This window comes from Suricata suricatta, chromosome 2 (genome assembly GCF_006229205.1).
Source record: "Suricata suricatta isolate VVHF042 chromosome 2, meerkat_22Aug2017_6uvM2_HiC, whole genome shotgun sequence".
In the NCBI taxonomy this organism is placed as follows: domain Eukaryota; kingdom Metazoa; phylum Chordata; class Mammalia; order Carnivora; family Herpestidae; genus Suricata; species Suricata suricatta.
In genome coordinates, this window is record NC_043701.1 from 83,710,891 (window position 1) to 83,731,321 (window position 20,431).

General features: G+C 33.3%; 1 protein-coding gene across 3 annotated transcripts in view; it reads left to right on the forward strand.

Annotated features, from left to right (window-relative positions):
* MIOS (meiosis regulator for oocyte development) overlaps positions 1 to 18,582 on the forward strand; it is a 44,788-nt gene extending 26,206 nt beyond the window's left edge. For all 3 annotated transcript variants that reach the window (XM_029929395.1, XM_029929412.1, XM_029929403.1), the window contains 7 exons: positions 508 to 677; positions 4,059 to 4,124; positions 4,953 to 5,111; positions 9,288 to 9,440; positions 10,864 to 11,068; positions 17,178 to 17,307; positions 18,076 to 18,582. In XM_029929395.1, the coding sequence (XP_029785255.1) occupies positions 508 to 677; positions 4,059 to 4,124; positions 4,953 to 5,111; positions 9,288 to 9,440; positions 10,864 to 11,068; positions 17,178 to 17,307; positions 18,076 to 18,172 (980 nt within the window). In that variant the 3' untranslated portion in view covers positions 18,173 to 18,582. The remainder of the gene's footprint in view (positions 1 to 507; positions 678 to 4,058; positions 4,125 to 4,952; positions 5,112 to 9,287; positions 9,441 to 10,863; positions 11,069 to 17,177; positions 17,308 to 18,075) is intronic.
* The last annotated feature ends 1,849 nt before the right edge of the window (positions 18,583 to 20,431 follow it).

The following is a 20,431-nucleotide window of genomic DNA, read 5'->3' on the forward strand; positions in this document are numbered from 1 at the left end:
AATTCTATAATAAGAATGCTGAAATACTGGCTTTCAGAATACATAAGTATGTGCATTCTGTATTTAGGAATAGGAAAACAAAATGATTTTGAAAATTGTAGTCCTGATGTCCAGTAATATTTACTATTAGTGCTTTGAAATATCTCAACATAAATGAACTTGATAAGGCTGGTGGTAATTCTGGTAGTATGGCTTTACTTCTCTTCATTTAGACCCTAAACAATAACACGGTATAAGAACCTGCCTGGAATGAGAACTTGATATTTTAATGATGTGCTTGTCCTGCACAAGGTTAGCAATATGGGCACAAGTTTTATAAGAATGGAAATTTTTGCTTGTGGTCCTTGCCAAATTTTCCAGTCTGAATCAAAACCCTTATTCCAGTAGGCTTATTTTTCTGTAGGTAAACGTTGCCTTCCGGTCTTTATTGGTTTAGGGTTTAAGAATTCGGAAAAGAGATGTTACGCTTTTGACCACTTTGATTAGCTGGCTGTTTTTAATATGCAGGCGATCTGAATCTCAATGTGGTAGCAATGGCTTTATCAGGTTACACAGATGAGAAAAACTCCCTCTGGAGAGAGATGTGCAGCACTCTGCGACTACAACTAAATAACCCCTATCTGTGTGTCATGTTTGCATTTCTGACAAGTGAAATGGGATCGTATGATGGAGTACTGGTAAGCTAATTTCTGTTTGACAAGACTCCTTTTAAAATAAAAGTTTTTATATAGCCTTGCTAAATTTTCAGATGTTTGTTGCATAAAATATTGTTATATTTTGATGTATTTCATATTCTTTAAAATAAAGTATTCTTAAATATTTTTGAGCAACTCTTGAATATCATTCTACAGTTAGGTAGCTGATAACAAACTTGATGTTTTAAATAGTTTTACAATAAAATTTACAGACGTAGAAAGCATAGAATTTTATTCTTTAGCCTAAGAATAGCCCTAGAATTCTACAACTATATAAGCATAAATTTAATATTGATGTGCTTTTTTTTAAAGTTTATTTATTTTGAGAGTGAGTGAGAACAGGAGCGGGGGATGAGAGAGAGAGAGAAAGGGAGAGAGAGACTCTCTAGCAGGCTCTGCACTGTCAGTACCAAGCCCGACATGGGACTCAAACCCATGAACCGTGAGATCATGTCCTGAACTGAAGTCCAGAGTTGGATGCTTAACTGACTGAGCTACCCAGGCACTCCAAAATGCAATTTATTTTTTAAAAAAGTCTGTGTTTTTGTTTTTAGTTAAGTAAACAAACACATGATCAATTATGATTAGAATGACCATGTATCTTATCTGAGTTAGTATTTGCATTCTCAGAGAGAGTTTGGGAGTTCTGTGATTGCATTACTTATACTGAACTGTTTGATTTTTTTCATTATTTGGTCTTTCATTACTTTTTTCTCCTGCCTTACTCACTTATATATAACCATATCACCAAATAGGTTCTTTACACAAAGACAGAAAGAAAGATGTGCTTATCAGTTTCAGTTACAGTGTTTTAAGCTTCATATTAGTACTATAACTATTTTTGCATTGTTGGACTTCTTTCTACCACTGAGAAGAGCTCTCTAACATGGAGCTTATTTCTGTGTTTGCCATTATAGCACTTCATATAAAAGACACAATGCTTGGATGATTGATTTAAGTATCAGTCCCTAAGAATTAAAAAAAAAAACATGTATTTTACTGGGGTATCTTAATGAAAATTTTAGTAAATGTTGTTAATGTCCATTTTGCCAGTTCCTTAGTTTACGAGTTTTGTCCATTAACTTCTTTTCTTTCAAAAAATTTTAAATGTTTATTTTTGAGAGAGAGAAACAGCATGAGCAGGGGAGGGGCAGATAGAGAGGGAGACACAGAATCTGAAGCAGGCTTCAGGCTCCAAGCTGTCAGCACAGAGCCCAGTGTGGGGCTCGAACTCCCAAACTGTGAAATCATGACCTGAGCCGAAGTCAGACATTTAACCAACTGAGTGACCCAGGCACCCTACCCCACCCATTAACTTCTAATAAAAGAACTATTGAACTTTTCTAGCCACTTCAAATTAATATCCAAGAATATTGTTTTTTTTATTTGTTCTTACTATAATTACTCTTTTTTATTAAACAGAAGACTTTAAATGTTACATTTTGAAATAAATTTGCAGGAAGGAGTAAAATATGGTAAAGACAAAAAACAAGTGGATTGTTCAAATTTGATGTTTGTTTATTTTTGAGAGTGATACAGACAGCATGAGCAGGGGAGGGGCAGAGAGACAGGGAGTCAGAATCTGAAACAGGCTCCAGGCTCTGAGCTGTCAGCACAGAGCCCAACACAGGGCTCATACTCCCAACTGTAAGATCATGACCTGAGCCAAAGTCAGATGCTTAAATGACTGAGCCACCCATGTCCTGCAGATTATTCAAATTTTAAATTGATAGAGAAGTATTGTTTAAATACTAAATTTCTGTAGTTTAAATTAAGTGATCTATTGTAAATACCCTTATTTCTTTATATCTAAATTTGGGTTATTAGCTAACATATATGTTACCTTAAGTAGAAAGTTCATATTTCCAAACTCTTTCTAGAGTGTACCTAATTATACTTTATGTGTTAAAAATTATAATTAACGTGTCCTTGTTAAAAATTGGTAAGTTGCAGTAATCTAGTGGAAAGGTACTGAATTGGCAAATCAGAAGATAGAGTCCTTGCTCTAGGACGGTTACTTCAGCTGGTCACTAAACTTTTTGGGTTTTAGTTTTCTGAGCTATAAAGTGGGGCAGATAACATTTAGAATTCTTTTCCAATCAAAATTGTAATACATGCACTGAATCTAAAGAGTTAAATTTAGTTTGTATGAAACATGTTCCCTCTTAAGGGCAGTACTGTACATGATAATTGGAAGTACATGCTATGATAAGTATCAGTTGAAATGATCTTATGTTTAAAGCAGGAAGACTAGAGGGAGGCAAACCATAGAGACTCTTGAATACTGAGAACAAACTGAGGACTGACGGGGGTGTGGGAGGGGGGAAGGGGGGGTGAGGGGCATGGAGGAGGGCACTTGTGGGGATGAGCACTGGGTGTTACATGGAAACCAACTTGACAATAAATATAAAAGAAAAAAATAAAGCAGGAAGACTATATTTCATAGGATGACTTCAATCGAAATAGGATCTTTTTTCCACTTTACACTGTTTCATATTTATCACAAGATTAGTTACCTTTCTACATTTATAGAAATTCAAAATAGTATTTTATAATATTGACAAATATACAAAAATCTAAGTATCACAATACCCCTGAAAATTTTGCCACAAACCACCTCTATAGCAGTGTTTTACTATGACCAAAGAAGTATGTCTATTTATTTATAAGGGTATGTTTTAAAACTTACACTTTGTGTTTAGACGCATGTATTGATAGTCTTTTTAAATTCTGTATTGGTATATTCACTGGTAATTCACAGATTTCCTAGACTTGTTGATTAACTTAGCATCCCAGAAAAGATTTCCTCAGTTTCCCTTCTACAATGGAAGGATTACATGGCATCCTAAATTTGATAAACTATATTTCATTGCTTATATTTTATGTTGGAGTTATCGAAAACTGGACTGGAATATTTTTAAACTGAATTGGTCAGTATTTTATATGTAAATTTTTACTTTGCAAGAATGGTAACCTTCGCATGGAATTTCCCAAGGGTTATATTGAGAAACACATCTTAGGGGCACCTGGATGGCTAATTCAGTTAAGTTTCTGACTGTTGACTTCAGCTCAGGTCATGATCTCATGGTTTGTGGGTCAAACGCCATGTTGGGCTCTGTGCTCATAATACAGAGCCTGCTTTGGATTCTCTCTCTCCTCTCTTTGCTTAATCCCCCACCCCGTCTTTCAAAATAAATAAATAAACTTAAAAAAAAATAAGGCATCTTAGGCAGTCTGCTGGTATTTACACAGTAAGTAATACATTTGAAAATACAAAGATATATTAGACATGTAAAATAGTCTGCAAAAACATAAAACTCGTAGCACCTACAAGTAACTCCTTGCTCTTTCTCTCCTTTTCAGTATGAAAACAAAGTTGCTGTACGTGACAGAGTGGCATTTGCTTGTAAATTCCTTAGCGATAGTCAGGTAAAAACTGATACAATTCTATATTTGAAGTTATTCATATTTACTCTTACTGGATTAGGAAACTAATCTTTTTGTGCAAATATGTATATGTGACATTTATATATAAATTATTTTAAAAGTAAAGTAATAATTTCTTTATTAGATCAAGATATTGTAAACCTGTATATCATAACCAAAATTGTTTGTATAAGAATGCTGACTTAATATTTTAGTTTATTTCTAAATCTATAGATAAATATGTTAAGCTCACTTCTTAGGGATGTTATAAGAGAATTCCTTCATTTTCTAATACAATAAACAAGTATTAAATGCATATGCTATGTATATAGTGAAAGAGAAATGCACAAAAACAATGAGTAATATAATGTGCTATGTGCTACAGTAATGAGAACGTGTTGGGGGAACCCAGAGGAATCTTGGCTACAGGTTGGGATGTGATGAGGCCAGGGAGGACCTTACCAGGAGATAAGTTATTTTTGATAATCTCAAAGTTCCTTTTCAACTCCATTTCTATTACAGGAAGAACTTGGCAGAATAATGGGGACAGTTCTCTTTAAATTTAAAATAGTAAACTCTCTGTAGTTCTTTCATAGAATAATTATTAAAATAAACGTGTTGCTGTTTTTAAAAAGTGTTTTAAATGATCATGGATTCTGCATTATAATTTATGATAGACACAGACTTAGAGATTATATCTAGATTTTTGCAAGGGCTTTGGTTTTAAAATGTTTTCCATAAATATAGCATTATTATAAAAGTACAAGTTTTGAAAGTACAAAGTATATAGTGAAACAGATTACTTCAGAAAAATCACTTTGAATTTTCCAGTTAAATAGGTATATTGAAAAGTTGACCAATGAAATGAAAGAGGCTGGAAATTTGGAAGGAATACTGCTTACAGGCCTTACTAAAGATGGAGTGGACTTAATGGAGAGTTACGTCGATAGAACTGGAGATGTCCAAACAGCAAGTTACTGCATGTTACAGGTTAGTGCGTTGTGGCAGCAGTGTAAGGAAAAATAGTGCGAAACCGTCTTCCTCCCTTACCCAGTGGTTATGCCTTTTATATGCTTAGGACCTTTAGGAGACATTTAACTTTAACCCAATCTCTTGATCTATAGGGACTTCTACCTTATCTTACTCTCCCCCAGTCTCCTGCTTTGGGTTATCCAGTTATTCCTTTCATTTTGGGAAGTTTCGGTGTTGAATTGTATAAAGTTCAAATGGAGCAGAGAAACCTCTCTGTTTTCTCCAGTTGACAAAATTATACCTTTTGCAAAAGAGATTGTCTTTCTCTGAACTGAACTATAGTTTCACTTGAGGTGCAGAAGGCAAGTTTTATCACAACTCTCTTAACTCTCATTTTCATTTTTTGTTATTAGCGGGCATGATTTGGGGTAACCAGTTCATCAGTTTACTCTGTTTTTACTGTCCAGCATTTAAAAACAGATTTCTGGCAAAGGTTTCCTTCTGCTTTACTTTTGATAGAAATACTGTGAAAATTTAGAGCATTTCCCAGAGACCTCCTATAGCCCTCCAACTCTTCTTCCCCTTTCATGGTGTCCTCTATCCTGTCCCCGTCCCTTCATACAATATGACAGTGTGCCGTGTACTGGGTAAATGTAGTAAAATGCCCCGCCTCCCACCCTCCCTTCTCAGGAACAAATGTAAATACTGGCCGACAAATCACACTATAACATACTTAACCAACATATCAGGCCACTGCCCATGGAAGAAAAGGTGTCTTTCTGTAAGATAATGCTTTTTTCCTGCTGAAATGAGATTACATCTGTTAAATCACACTGGAGGAATATGGCTACCAAGTATGAATGAGTTGATAACTTCTTAAGATTTATAAAATATATTTAATGTGCAGACAGTGTATAATTGGATCTTGCTTTTTAAAAATCCATTCTGGGGGCACCTGGGTGGCTCAGTTGGTTGAGCGTCAGACTTCAGCTCAGGTCATGATCTCACGGTTTGTGACTTTGAGCCCTGGGTCGGGCTCTGTGCCGACATTTCGGAGCCTGGAGCCTGCTTTGGATTCTGTGTCTCCCTCTCTCTCTCTATTCTTCCTCTGCTCATGCTGTCTCTCTCTCTTTCTCAAAAATAGATAAAAACATTAAAAAAAATCCATTCTGATGTTTCCCCCATTTATATTTATATGATCAAAGTTAAGTCTACCATCATGCTGTTTGTTCTCTTATTTTTCCTTCTTCCTTTTGTTCTTCTGTCCTTTTCCTCCCTTCTTTTGGGCTAATAGAACATTTCATTGTTTCATTTCACCCATTGGCTTTTTAACTATTAACTCTCATTATCTTTTTAAATTTTTTTTTTTTTAAGTAATTCCTCTTGGTCTAAAATAATGCATCCCTACCTCATCAGTCAGCATTTTACCCCCTCATACTTCACATTTCACACCTGACACATCATGTTTCATACTTTTTCTTTTTTACCTCACACCTGACATTGCCACTTTGGCTCCATACTTCACACTTTTCAGATGTTACAACAGTGTAATTAATATCTCCCTCCTTTGTCCTATTATTTTACTTCTATATATCTTATAAACTCCAGCTAACAATGTTACTGTATTTGCTTTGAACAGTCACTTGTCTTTTATGCAGATTATGTGAAGAATGAAAACATGGACTTTTATATTTATTTATTTATTTACCATTCTTGGGACTGTTTCCTCCAATAGACACAAATTTCATGTTGTATAATTTCTCTTTGGTCTTTCTCTCTAGCATTTGTTGTCATACTGTTTAATGGATGACATTCTCTCAGCTTAATTTTAACTGAAAATGTCTATTTCACTCTTCCTTTCTTTTAGCACTTTAAAGATGTGGTTTCATAGTCTTCTGGTCTCCATTGTTTATGAAGAGAATATTGTCTCCCCTGTGTAATGTTTCATTTTGCCTTGGCTGCTTTTGATTTTTAGCAATATACCCTTGATGTTTAGTTGTCGTTCTTTTTGTCCTGTTTGTAGCTCACTGAGCTTCTTGGATCTGCAAATCAGTGTTTCTCATTAGATTACAAAGTTCTTCAGATTGTTTAAATGCTATGATTTGTTCATTGACTCATGTCACCTGATGAGAAGGTTTTCAGGGGATTCTTAATTTCAGCTTTTGTACAGTTTAGTTCTAGAATCCTAGCTTTTATATATTTTACATTTTTTACTCAGATCCTTGTCTGTATACTGATTAAAACACTTTTCCTGGGGCATGTTGGTAGCTCAGTCAGCTAAGCATCTGACTCAATTTTGGCTCAGGTTATGATCTTGTGGTCCTGGGATTGAGCCCTGATGGGGCTCTGTGCCAAGTGTGGAGCCTCCTTGGGATTCTCTCCTCTTCCTCCATTCACATGCACAAGTGCACTCTCTTACTCTCTCTCTCTCTCTCTCTCTCAAAATAAATAAACAAACATTAAAAAAAGAACAAAACACACAAAAAACAAAAACCCTACTTTTAAGTCTTTGAACATGTATCTATCTAATGGTTGCATTTAGGATTTTTCCTGCTAACTCTCTTATCCTGGGCTATTTTAGATACAGTTTTTGTTGACTGCCTTTTTTCTTGACTTTGAACTATATTTACCTATTTATGTCTGGTGGTTTTTCATTTGAATACTAGATGTTGTATATTGTACATTATAGAGATCTGAGTTCTTTTATCTTTTCTTGAAGAATGTTGGTTAATGCTTTTGGAAGTTCAATTAGTTGATCTCTTTGGTCTTAGATTTTCTTACTTTGGATCTGTGGAAAGCCCGGGTATTTCTCAAGCCTTTCCAGTCATAATCTCTGAACTGTTTACATTGCAGATTTTGTTGGAGCTTAAATTTAGGTTTATTTGGGGCAGATCTAGAGAGGACTTACCAAATATGAATTGACCAAATTCTTATTTAGTTTATTCTTACTGCTGTGGAATGGAAAGTGTGGGATATGAAGATTTATTTTTCTGTAAATTTTCTTTTTTAAACTAGGGATTATATTCATTTTTAGTATTTAGTTCTGTCTATTTGGTCATTATTAGGAGAGGAGATGTTTACTTTTTTAAGAAGTGAAATTGTCAGTCAGAAGTTTTTCATATATTGTTTTTGCTGAACTTAGCTCTGATAATTGAAATTAATACCTAATTAATAGGTAAAAGATAAGCTTCTTCTGTTTTGATAGAATGCCAAAAGATAGTCTATTAGCTGTTTTTTTTCCCTTTTTCCATAAGATGCTAAGTTCTAACATTTTACTTTTCTGTCTGGCTCCCGAAAATTGGGAAAACTGGGCTTCATACTGATGCCCATGGCATCATTGGAGGCTGAGACTTTCTCTACTTTCTTCATCATGTGAACTTAAGGAAGATATCCTGGACAGGGCTAAAAGCATTCTCTGAAAACCCAAAATAAGCACAGGTGATGTGAAATGTCACAGCTGCCAGGGAGAATACAGCTTTAGGAAGAGTCTTACTGGCAACAAATTGAAGTTTGTAATGAGAAGAAATCTAAAGTAAGTTTAAGGTAAAGAAAGTGTTGCTCTATCCTGTGGCATAGTGACAAAAGAATGAAGAACATTTTTGTTTGGTTTTGTTTTGTTGTGTTTGTTTGTTAACTTTTAAGGTAGTAAATGTGTTTTAATTGAGGGCAAGAGAGAGAATAGACAGGTTTAACTTTCAGATATAAATATACAAAAATAGCATCTCCATTCACAGTACACTGCCAGATCCAAAGCACAGACTCAGTCTTATTTTATATGTAATGGAGCTATTTAGGTATGCTTTTAGATTAGATAGTAAACAGATTTTGCAAATGCAGAGGTTTTGGTTTTGGGGACAAAGTATTCACATCACTTTGTACTGTATTCAAGTAGGAAGGTGAATTGTTTACTCTTGGATCCTTAAACTTAAATAAGAGATACAAAATTACACTTTTCTGGCCAGGTATAATGATAATATATATAGTACATCTTTATGCCATTAGTAGAGGCCAGCTTAAAGTAAATTAAGGAAGCTTCCATCGGTTATTTTATCTGTATCCTCATTAGGAATCAACTTTTGGCAAAAAGGGAGCCTATTTCTTCTGTGTGTGACATGTACTCACATGTTACCTGGAATCCTTTGACTTACCCAGGAAGTTTTTAAACAACTCTATTAACTCGTGTTTTCTTTTTAGGGTTCTCCTTTAGATGTTCTTAAAGATGAAAGAGTCCAGTACTGGATTGAGAATTACAGAAATTTATTAGATGCCTGGAGATTTTGGCACAAACGAGCTGAGTTTGATATTCATAGGAGTAAGTTGGATCCCAGTTCTAAGCCTTTAGCACAGGTAAGTAAGTACATTATTTTGGAAAGAATCAAATTGTAACATGTACTTAATAATCCAGCCCCAAATAGAAGTGTTTATAGCATGTCATATTGGGTAAATTTACAGTTCAATTTAATAAATTATTATTAGCTCATCCTTTTGCTTATATTAAATTCCTGTTGATGTCGCTATCTGTCCCAGACTGCACTCTGTCCTTGACCATCCAGTGTTTTCAGTCCTGCCAATTCCTGACAATATCTCAAGGGTTTGAGCTTTAGTCTGAGCAAACTACAGCAGGCTTAGAGGATCTTAGGCAAACCTAAATCAGTCCTAGGGCTCAGGTTTTCTAGTATATTCCAAGCCCTTTCAGAATCTGTTATGCTGTACATATATGTGCGTGTGTGTGTGTGTGTGTGTGTGTGTACACATATATACATACCTTTAAATGTTTATGTATTTATTTTGAGAGAGAGAATCCCAAGCAGACTGTGTGCAGTGTCCACACACTGTGAGATCACAACCTGATCTGAATCAAGAGTCAGATGCTTAACTGACCTAGTCACCAGGTGCCCCTCTACTATCTTATAAATTCCATTTATATATTAAAATTTTCTGCATTATGTATGTATAATAAGGCAGAATTTCCTTTTTTCTCTAACAGTATATATTTATATCCATATGTCTAAATAAACATGGATATTTTTTCTTTTAATGTTAGATTAAAAATCCTTAGCTCAGTTATCACATAAAGCACATGATGTGAGATCACCGTATCTAAATTCAGACATTAAATATCAGTTATATCCTCAGTGTGAGCACTGGATGGTGCTATTTTCTTATTTTAGAAAGTTGAGAAATTAGTGATTATATTAAAACAACTGAAGTTTTTGTAAACTAGCATTACGTGGTCATATTTGTTACTAGTCTCTGTAAGTGTTTAAGAGCCTAGGAATTTAATATAAAAGCAAAATGAACAGTTCCTATTGCTATTATTCTAAAATTCTAACTATTTGACATTATAGGATCCTTAACCCCTTTTGTCTTAGGAAATTAGCTCTTTACAAGAAAATTTTGTTCAGGAAATTAAATCATTGAACTTTGGATCAGAAGTTAAAATGGATTATTTTATAATGTTCCAATGTGAAGTCTAAAGTCTTTGTTATTTCTGAAATGTTGTTATCTAATATTTCCAAATTTTTCTACAGATACCAGTGGTATTAGGAGAAATATAACTAAACAGAGGCAACGGAGAAGTACTCAGATAACATAACTGCTAAGTGGAAATCTTAAATGAGAGCCAGTCAAACTTAGTAGATAACAAATTATTTTATAATGTAAAATAAAGTTTAACAGTTATTTAAGAGTAATCTGTTAGGCTCAAACTTTGAATATATTTTATTTGTGAAGTTTGCATTATATTCATTCCTCTTTTCATTTTGTGTAGGTGTTTGTGAGTTGCAATTTTTGTGGCAAGTCGATCTCCTACAGCTGTTCAACTGTGCCTCATCAGGGCAGAGGTTTTAGTCAGTATGGTGTCAGCGGTTCTCCAACAAAATCTAAAGTCACAAGCTGCCCTGGTTGTCGAAAACCCCTTCCTCGATGTGCGCTTTGCCTCATTAATATGGGAACCCCTGTTTCCAGCTGTCCTGGTATGACCTAATTCTATACTTTTCTGAACTGAAATCATTCTTGTGTAATTGATTTAATAGAAGACATACTAGGTTGGGTTTATATTATTTCTCAGAGCAAGCCACTTTGCTGGCTTAAAGGTTTTGTATTTCTTGTAATTTATAAAATCTATACATTAAGAGTATCATCTCTTCATGATATCACAAGTAATCTCACAAATGCTGGCCAATTTAAAGTTCATGAAAAGGGTTTAACTATTAAGTAACCCTATAATTATACTATTTTCTTATCACTTTTTCTAAGAGTTCCCTCACATTTTATATTTAAAAGTCAGTGTGCCCTAATCTGTTAACAAGTACCTTGTATTCATAAATAGCTTTTGATAGTCCTGAAGCACTTTCACATTCTCTATTATATAATCTTCAAAATCTACCTGTGAAATACATAGAGAAAGTGTTAGTCTAGAAGTCAGATCCCTTTACTTCCAGGTTTTGGTGCTGCTTCTGCTAGATTTGTCAGTTACCTAGCAAATATATGTATTTTTTAATGGTGAGAAATATTAGAATTATTGTTTACTGCTTATGGTAAACATATAGAGAACATTTTGGAGAACAGTAGATAATTGAATATAATGTATCCAATGGCTGGAAATATTCAAGCTATTTATGTAACTTGAAAATTATACTATGGCAGAAATTTTAATTAAAAACATTTGAGTATTTAGCACACTGTTATAATAAAGAACTGGATATGGTGTCAGAATGCCTGTTTTATTCTTCCTCTGTGACCGTCTGTGACATTGAGAGTTACTTTATCCCTTTTTCATATAAGGTGTTAGATGGAGATCCTTTCTAATTATGAAATTTTATCATTTGACTTTGCAGTTGGTTCATGTAAATAGTTTGTTTGTTACATTAACATCTGTGAAAGAGATTTTCTGGTATCATTGGCTGAGTAATTATTTTTCAAGTTTGATACCGCTTTTAAGCAAATAAAGGCGATATATAATATTTTTAAATTTATATATTAGTTTTAATTGAAATTTCAAAGATTTTCATTTTATACATTGCATGTTGATCATCTTTATGGTCCCAATACTAGTAAATAGAAAATAGTTTGGACTAAAAATCTACAGTGAAAGAACAATGAGGCAAAATATCGCGTAAAGAAGTTCTATATGGACTGGAATACATAAAAATAGTTAAATTTAATACATCTTTCACACCATTACCTCAGGAAACCATAATGACCTGAGTGCTATTATCTTTGGTAGATATTTGCTTTTCAATCTTTTTTATTTTTGAAATAGGTAAGAAAGGGTAAAATCAGTTTTCTAAAATTTGAAGGAAACCCAAAACATTTCACCCTGTCTGTTATAGAGACTGTTAATTTAATGAATATTCAGCACTCAGGTTAATAAAATCTTAACATTTTTCCATATTTGCTTCAGAAATGTTTTTCTTGTTTTGCTTCAGTAATATTATTTTTTTATATGATATATTTTTGAACACTTGCTAAGATAAGGCAGCATGCTGAGTTGAATGAAAGATTTTTGTGGAGCTTACAGTGGACAATGAGCATGGATAAAATAAATATTTTTGAGAAAAGAAATAATGATCCAGAATCCCTTATCTATCTATTCCAAAACCTCTCAAATGATCCAACAATCCAAAATTATTAAAATGAATTTAAAGTAATCTCATATGGTAAACAGACAAAAAAAACCTGTTCAGCACTGACAGCTGTTACAGTCTTTGATTACAGGATGCTGCCTCAGACTTTCCTGGAGTTGTTACATAGTATTTGCTCACTATTTTCTGAAAATCCCAAGCATTCTGTATTCTGAAACACACTTAGCTTTCTGAGTTGAATTAAGGAATATTATAGAAAGAAAGTGTTGTACTTCTGTTTGAAGGACGTTTGGAAAACTTCAGAAAGAAGATGCCATGTAAGGTGGTCCTTTAAAAAAGTTTGGGGGATTTAAATATGTGGAGATTTTAGAGAGACCTTCCCAGGTTGTAGACAAAGAGGAGAAAGCATAAACAAGGGGAAGGAGAGTAGTGAGGGTTAGTGCAGAGAGCGGACGGGAACTAGCAGCTGCAAGGGCCTTGGAAGTAGATTAATAGGAAATAGTGTAGGAAAATTAGGGAAACCTGGGCTTTAAAGGATTGTTGAGCTGAGTTAATTACAAAATACAGCTGACCTTTGAACAACGTGGTGGGGGGTTAGTGGAACCAACCTCCGAATAGTCAAAAATCCAGGTATAACTTTTGACTCCCCCCAAACTGAACAACTAGTAGCTTACTGGAAGCCTTACAGGTAAGATGAATAGTAAATTAACATATTGTATGCTTTGTGTATTCTATACCGTACTCTTACAGTATATGTTAAGAAAGTAAAATGTTAAGAAAATCATAAGGAAGAGAAAATATGTTTACCAGACTGTAAAAGGTTGACATGTAAGCAGATCCATATAGTTCAAAATCCTGTTTTTCAAGGCCAGCTGTGATAAGCATATTCTTTTTTAGTATGAAAAATCAGAAGACTCTGAGTGGCAAAATAAGACAGGACTTAATGGAAATAAAATGCTATCAAGGTAGTTTAAAGATTGAGGTATACACATTCCCCTGTTGCTTTGCCTACAGTTAGAGATACCGTCCATCCCTCATGCTTTGTGATCCAAACAGCCAAGATTTCCTAAGCTTATTTAACTCAGGGTTACAGATCTTTATACTCAGGTGTGCTTTAAAGACTGGAACTCTGTTGAAACTCAGTAGAGTTTATAATTAAAAACATGATTATTTATAAACGCTTATGATTTCATATTTATAACTATAATGTTTAATTACAAATATATTTAGCAGTATGAATTATAACCATTATTTATTCAACAAGTGTCTATTTAACACTTGTTCTAAGTGCTAGAAATAGTACAGTGAACAAAACAGAAAAATCCCTGCCTTTATAGAGCCTAATGTGCAGGTGTGACACCTTTTTTTAAAATTAGATTATGTAGTAGTTTCCTTCTTACTTTTTTTTTTATTAGTAGTAATAGTAGTGGTAGTTACTGACTGCGAAACCCTAGTTTCCCTCAACTATTCTGTAGCACTTATCTTTGTAATTCACTCTGAATATTTTAAAAGTTAACACTGTTTGATCTTTTTTTGAGTATAGTTGACCCACAACATTATGTAAGTTTCAGGTAGGTGTACAGTTAGTGATGTGTGACAAGTTCATATGTTATACTATGTTCACCACAAGAGTAGCTACCAACTGTCCTGTTACATCACTATTATAATATCATTGACTGTATTCCTTATGTTCTGCCTTTGTTCTTGTAACTTAATCCTTTCATTATTGGAGGCCTATATCTTCCTCTCTCCTTCCCATTTTGCCCAACCCTTCCCATCCCCTCCTCTGGCAACTGTCAGCTTTATTCTCTGTATTTATACATCTGATTCTGCTATATTTTTATGAGTATTTAAAAAATTTATTTATTTGAGAGAGAGCTCGAGCAGGGAAGGGACAGAGAGAGAGAGGGAGAGAATTCCAAGCAGGTTGTACAGGGTCAGTGCAGAGCCTATGTGGGGCTTGAACTCATGAAACTTCTGAGATCATGACCTGAGCTGAAATCCAGAGTTAGACATTTAACTGACTGAGCCACCCTGGCATCCCTGATTCTGCTTTTTTGTTTATTCATGTTTTTTAGATTCCATTTATGAGTAGAGTTGTATGGCATTTGTCTTTCTCAGTGTGATTTGTTTCACTTACCCTGATACCCTGTAGGTACATCCAAGTGGCAAAATCTAATCCTTTTTATGGCCTTATAATATTCCATTGTATATGTATACCACATTTTCCTTATCCATTTATCTATTGATGGACCCTTAGCTTGCTTCCATGTTTTGGCTTTTGTAAATAATCCTGCAATAAACACAGGAGAGCATCTATCTTTTTGAGTTAGTGTTTTCATTTTCTCTGGGTAGATACCCAATGTTGGAATTACTGGATCATAGAGTACGTCTATTTTTAATTTCTTGAGGAACCTCCATATTGCTTTCCACAGTGGCTGTACCATTTGCATTCCCACCACTAGTGCATGAGGATTCTCTTTTCTCTACATCCTCACCAGCACTTGTTATTTTTATATTTTTGATTCTAGCCATTCTGACAAGAGTCAGGTCTCATAGTGGTTTTGACTTATATTTCCCTGATCTTTTCATGTGTCTGTGAGCCATTTGTATATCTTCTTTGGAAAAACATCTATTCAGGTTCTCTGCTTATTTTTTTCATTGGACTGTTTGTTTTCTGGTTCAGTTATATAAGTTTCTTATAAAGGGTTTTTAACCTTTTATCAGATAATATTGTTTGCTAAAGCTATGTGATCTTTAAGAAACCTTTTCACATGGCATTGAGGTAGACCTTAATATTTTCAGCTTCATCAGAGGACCATAAGGAGTAAACTGTTCTGGATTTAGTCTGATTTCTGTGTCTTAGAAGTTACAAAAACAAAGTGAAAATCACTAATGAACTGTACACAATATAAAATAGTTTATCTTTAAAAGGTCTATATTAAAAAAATAAGGTCTACATTTTTTGTCTTTTTCTCCTCTTCCATTGTTAATCATTTTTATAAGGGTTTTAGGAAGAATTTCAGTGTATTTACATCTTAAATTTTTCAACCATCTATATACATCCTTTCATCTTAATATCAGTAAGCAAAGACAGATGGATATTTTAAAAAACAATTTGTAAGACTATCTCTTTGGTCATTAAAGTGTGGCCAGCAATGGTCTAGGTAAAATTTTGAACACAGCATCCTGTGTTAATAGGTACACAATTGCTCAATTAAACTCATTTTTTCTATTCTTGCCTCTAATTATATATGACCTTAAAACATTTTAATTTGATCTGTTTTAGAATGAAAAAAAATTAAGGTGGCCAGAATTAATAGAATGAGCATTTTTTGAGTACTAAAAGTTATAAATATGTGTATGAAAATATACATGTATTAGTATGAATGTGTAATAAAACATTTTTCTTAAAGTTTTTTGTGAACTGTAACACAGATAGGAATATATATATCATGTACTGTAATAAATCAAACATCAATGAGGCCTCTAGCCTGCCTGAGATAACATTGTCTATACTAGCCCTTTGCTCATTATTCCCTGCCTACTCCTACGTCTTTCATCTTCCCTAGATATTAACTAGTGCCCCAAATTGTGGGTTATTTGGTTTCTTGCTTATCTGTATAGTTCTATCATATGTTTGATTTTGTCTGTATTTTAAATTCCATATGAATGAATCTTCTGGAATATATCCTTTGACTTCCTTTTTTTGCTCAACACTTTTAGTTTTAATTATGCTGATGAGTGTCACTATAGTCTATTCGCATTTCATTAATATTTGGTATTCCATTCATGACTATAACACAGTTTTTCCACTCTATTATTGATGGATACTTTGGTTGTTTCCAGATTTTTACTATTGTGAACAATACTTGTTATGAATATTACTGCATACAACTTGACTCCTTTGTGCATGTACATAAGTTTCTCTAGTGTATGTACCTAGAAGTAGAATTGCTAATTAATACTGTTTGCTACTCTTTTCCTTTGGATTTTATGTCTGTTCAGGAGAGAGACTGGCCTATAATCTTCCTTTCATACATTATCTTTGTCCACTTTCTTTTAGCAAGGTTATGCCAGCATCAGGAGGTATATTGGGAGATTTTCTCTCTTTTCCTATTCTTTGGAAGAGTTTGTATAGATGAAAATTACCTGTTCATTCAGGGTTTAGTAGAACTCACCTGAAAACTGGGCTTGGTATTTTCTCCATGGGAAGATTTTAAGCTGATTGTTTTCTGTGGCTGTTAATTCAGATTGCTTCTTAGTGGGTTTGATCATTTATTTATTTTCCTTTTTTTTTTTTTTTGACTTAAAAATGTAAGGAAACTTTTGTTCTTCAATAGTTTTTCAGTCTAAACTAGATTGTAGCATTAAAATAGCTATTTCAATATGATATATAATTTGTATTTTAACCTAGTTTTAGAAATAACTTTTAAGTTAATGCTTTGAATAAAATCTTGTGATATAGTTAATGAAGATGCTTTTCTTTAACCCATAGGAGGATCCAAATCAGATGAAAAAGTAGACTTGAGCAAGGACAAAAAATTAGCTCAATTTAACAACTGGTTCACATGGTGTCACAATTGCAGGCATGGTGGACATGCTGGTCATATGCTTAGCTGGTTCAGGTAATCAGCACATTTCTTCTTTAATAGGCTCTTAGTTAGAGGAGATAGAGCAGATGGCCTTTTAAATAGTTCGGGTTTATATAGCCGAAGGATAAATTTCTTTTTCATTGTCACTGGAGTTAACAAAGGTGGTGTCAACATTTCTAGCATTAAATATCCTATGTAATCTTAAACTATAAAATTAATACTTATATAAGATAGTTTAATATTATGTATGGGTTAAATGTTTGAATTTGGAGAGAAGATACATTTGTAGGTTTTTATAACTTACCTAATATCCAATCATAGTATGTAATTGAAATTAGAAATTAAATGATGGAGTATATATATCAAACTACTATATCAGTTATCGTCTAAATAAACTTGTTATATAGTAAGAATGTACTTGATGCACTGGACACTCATGCTGTGCTCAACTTAGGATTTGAATAGTGCCAGTGGCCCTTTCTTGTCATTGCTATAACTTTTATATCTAGTTTGTCACATTGGCTTTAATTAAAAGTCTGAGCATATCCCTATCAACTTCATAGCTGTAAATCAGGTATCTTGTTCTATATTTAAAAGGTAAAGCTATTCACTTTTCAGTAACTTTCTTCCCAGTTCAACTTGTCAGTCATTTTTAATCTAATTCTTTGGGTTTTAATGCCTGTGTTTTTACAAATACCACTTTGAAAATTGTATTCTACATACAGATAGGTATATAGATAAATGTATGTATGTATATGCTTAATTTAGATTTTTAATTGTTACTTGACCTATTTTTTTTAGGGACCATGCAGAGTGTCCCGTTTCTGCATGCACATGTAAATGTATGCAGTTGGATACAACAGGAAATCTGGTACCTGCAGAGACTGTCCAGCCATAAAATGTTATCATCTAAAGAGAAACCTTCAAGTGTGGAGCTTTCTAATAGATGTCCTTCATAGCTCAAAAACGTACCTCAGAACAAGTCACTCATGACTTTCCTGTAATGGGAAAATAAATCATTCTATCAAATCAGCAATTTGATGTTTGAGTGATTTTGATGTGCTTCACAGAGACAAATGCTGCTCAAGCGAACAGAGTGTGGGCATGAATTCTGTTCAGTAGGTTGGAAAAGTTCATTGTGAAGAGTTTTATAGCGTTTGTCAAAATTATGAACACTTTGCAAGCAGAGTTTTTGGAATAATCAAGAACAGACCTTGAACCTGTATCTTCTATGCTGAAATTAGGTGTCTTTTCAGTAAAATCTATATAACTTTTAAAGTAGAATAAAATGACCAATTTTTACCCTTAGAATTGGAGAGCTCTTACTTTACAGTGGAGAATAAATTTCATCAAGGTATGGTCGGTATATATGTTTTAAGGAGTCTATTCCTTCATACACTTTCATTTCAAGATAAGAAATCTTTTGGCACATCATTATTGTCTTCCTAAGAAAAGCCAACATTGAGAATGTATCTTAATACTTTTTCTCATCTGAAGAGAAAAATATGTACCATTTCAGGGTTCTGAAATTTTTTAGCCTTTTGTTTTCCAGTGTTCTCATTTGTCTTCAAAGATTCTCTCCCTTCTAGCTGATCATCTTACGCCCATAATCTGCGAGCATTTTACCGAACACTACGTCTATGCAAGATTATATGTGACCAGCCACTCAACTTCCTTTACTTCAGTATGTCCCACTGTCAAATTCCCTCCTATTTTGGAATACCCTGTTTTTTCTAAGGTTATGGAAAGCAGAGTCACTTTGGAGATAATTATATTTAAATGTAAGTTTCTAAAAATTATATTTGGGCAAAATCTGGAACTTTCTTTAAAAATTTTATTCTTTCCCTTTTCATAGCTAGATAGCTGGGAAGGAAATAACAAAGGTTTGTAGCATGCTTCTCTGTTATCTGATATATGCAGAATATTGAATTTCGTAGTTGAAGCTGTATTCATAGATAAAGTAAGCATAAAACTTAATTATGGTATAGATTTTGGAGAAAAAAATATCTTAAGCTAAAGAATTTTCAGAGCTTTCATGCTAGCAATTATACTTGGGAGAATTAATATTTATTCTATTAGTTTGAGGTATTACCTAAATACTGAACAAAAGTGGATTCTATTTATTTTTTACTTTGAGATCTGGTACAAAAGACCCTTTTTAGGGAAAACATTGTATATCTATTGCATATCTACTGTAAACACTTACCTAGATGACAGTCTTCTTTGAAATTGAAAGAATTTTTTTTTTTACAAAGATTTCTATAACGGGGACTTTTTCCAGTCTTCTTTTAAGTAAATCTTCCTGACTTTATTTTACTTAAATATACCCTTTATCTTTATCTTGAAAATTGCTTCAGTTGAAGGGTTCCTTTCAAATTTACTTTGCCAAGTCAGCTTTAAGTAATGTCAAACTATCATAATACATTTTCATTTTCCTTAACTGAAGTTTGATAGAATTATTGAATTTATATTTATAATAGGGTTATACCTAAAATATTTATAATTTTGGGAAATAAAATATAATAAAACAATATTTAGTATATAAATAATCTGCTGTAATCATATAGGGTGTCATTTTTAAGATTATTTATGTCTGTGTCAGTCTCCTGATAGTTTCTATGAAGCCCAAATATTCATATGTCTGTTATATTTGTTTTGCATTTCATTGTATGTGGACCATGAAAGTAGATTCAAATTATTTTTCCATTTTATATTACTAGTCACTGGTATTTGGGATTATAAACTCAAGGTATTTTACCTAAACATGTTCAGTAGAAGTGTTTAATAAAAATGTTTTTATTACTTTTTAAAAAATTGAATAAATTTGGGTTGAAGTCAGCATGTCTAATCTAGAATTTCTCTTTGACTCCTTTACAAATAATCCAATAAAATAATAATCATACTTATTTTGATGGCAAATTTGATACCTAATCTTAGAAGTAACATTTCTTTAGGTACTTTTTCAGTCTAATATGCTTTCCAGGATGGTTATTCTTTAAAATGGTATATTTTAAAAGTACCTTTCCATTGTCATTGGTAAGTATTAGAGTTAGAAGAAATCTAGTTCTGAATGTAATTATAGGGACAAATTTAATTTCAGCTACTCATTTGACTGCAAATACTAAAGGTATGGGCATTGAAACTTAGATTATAATCC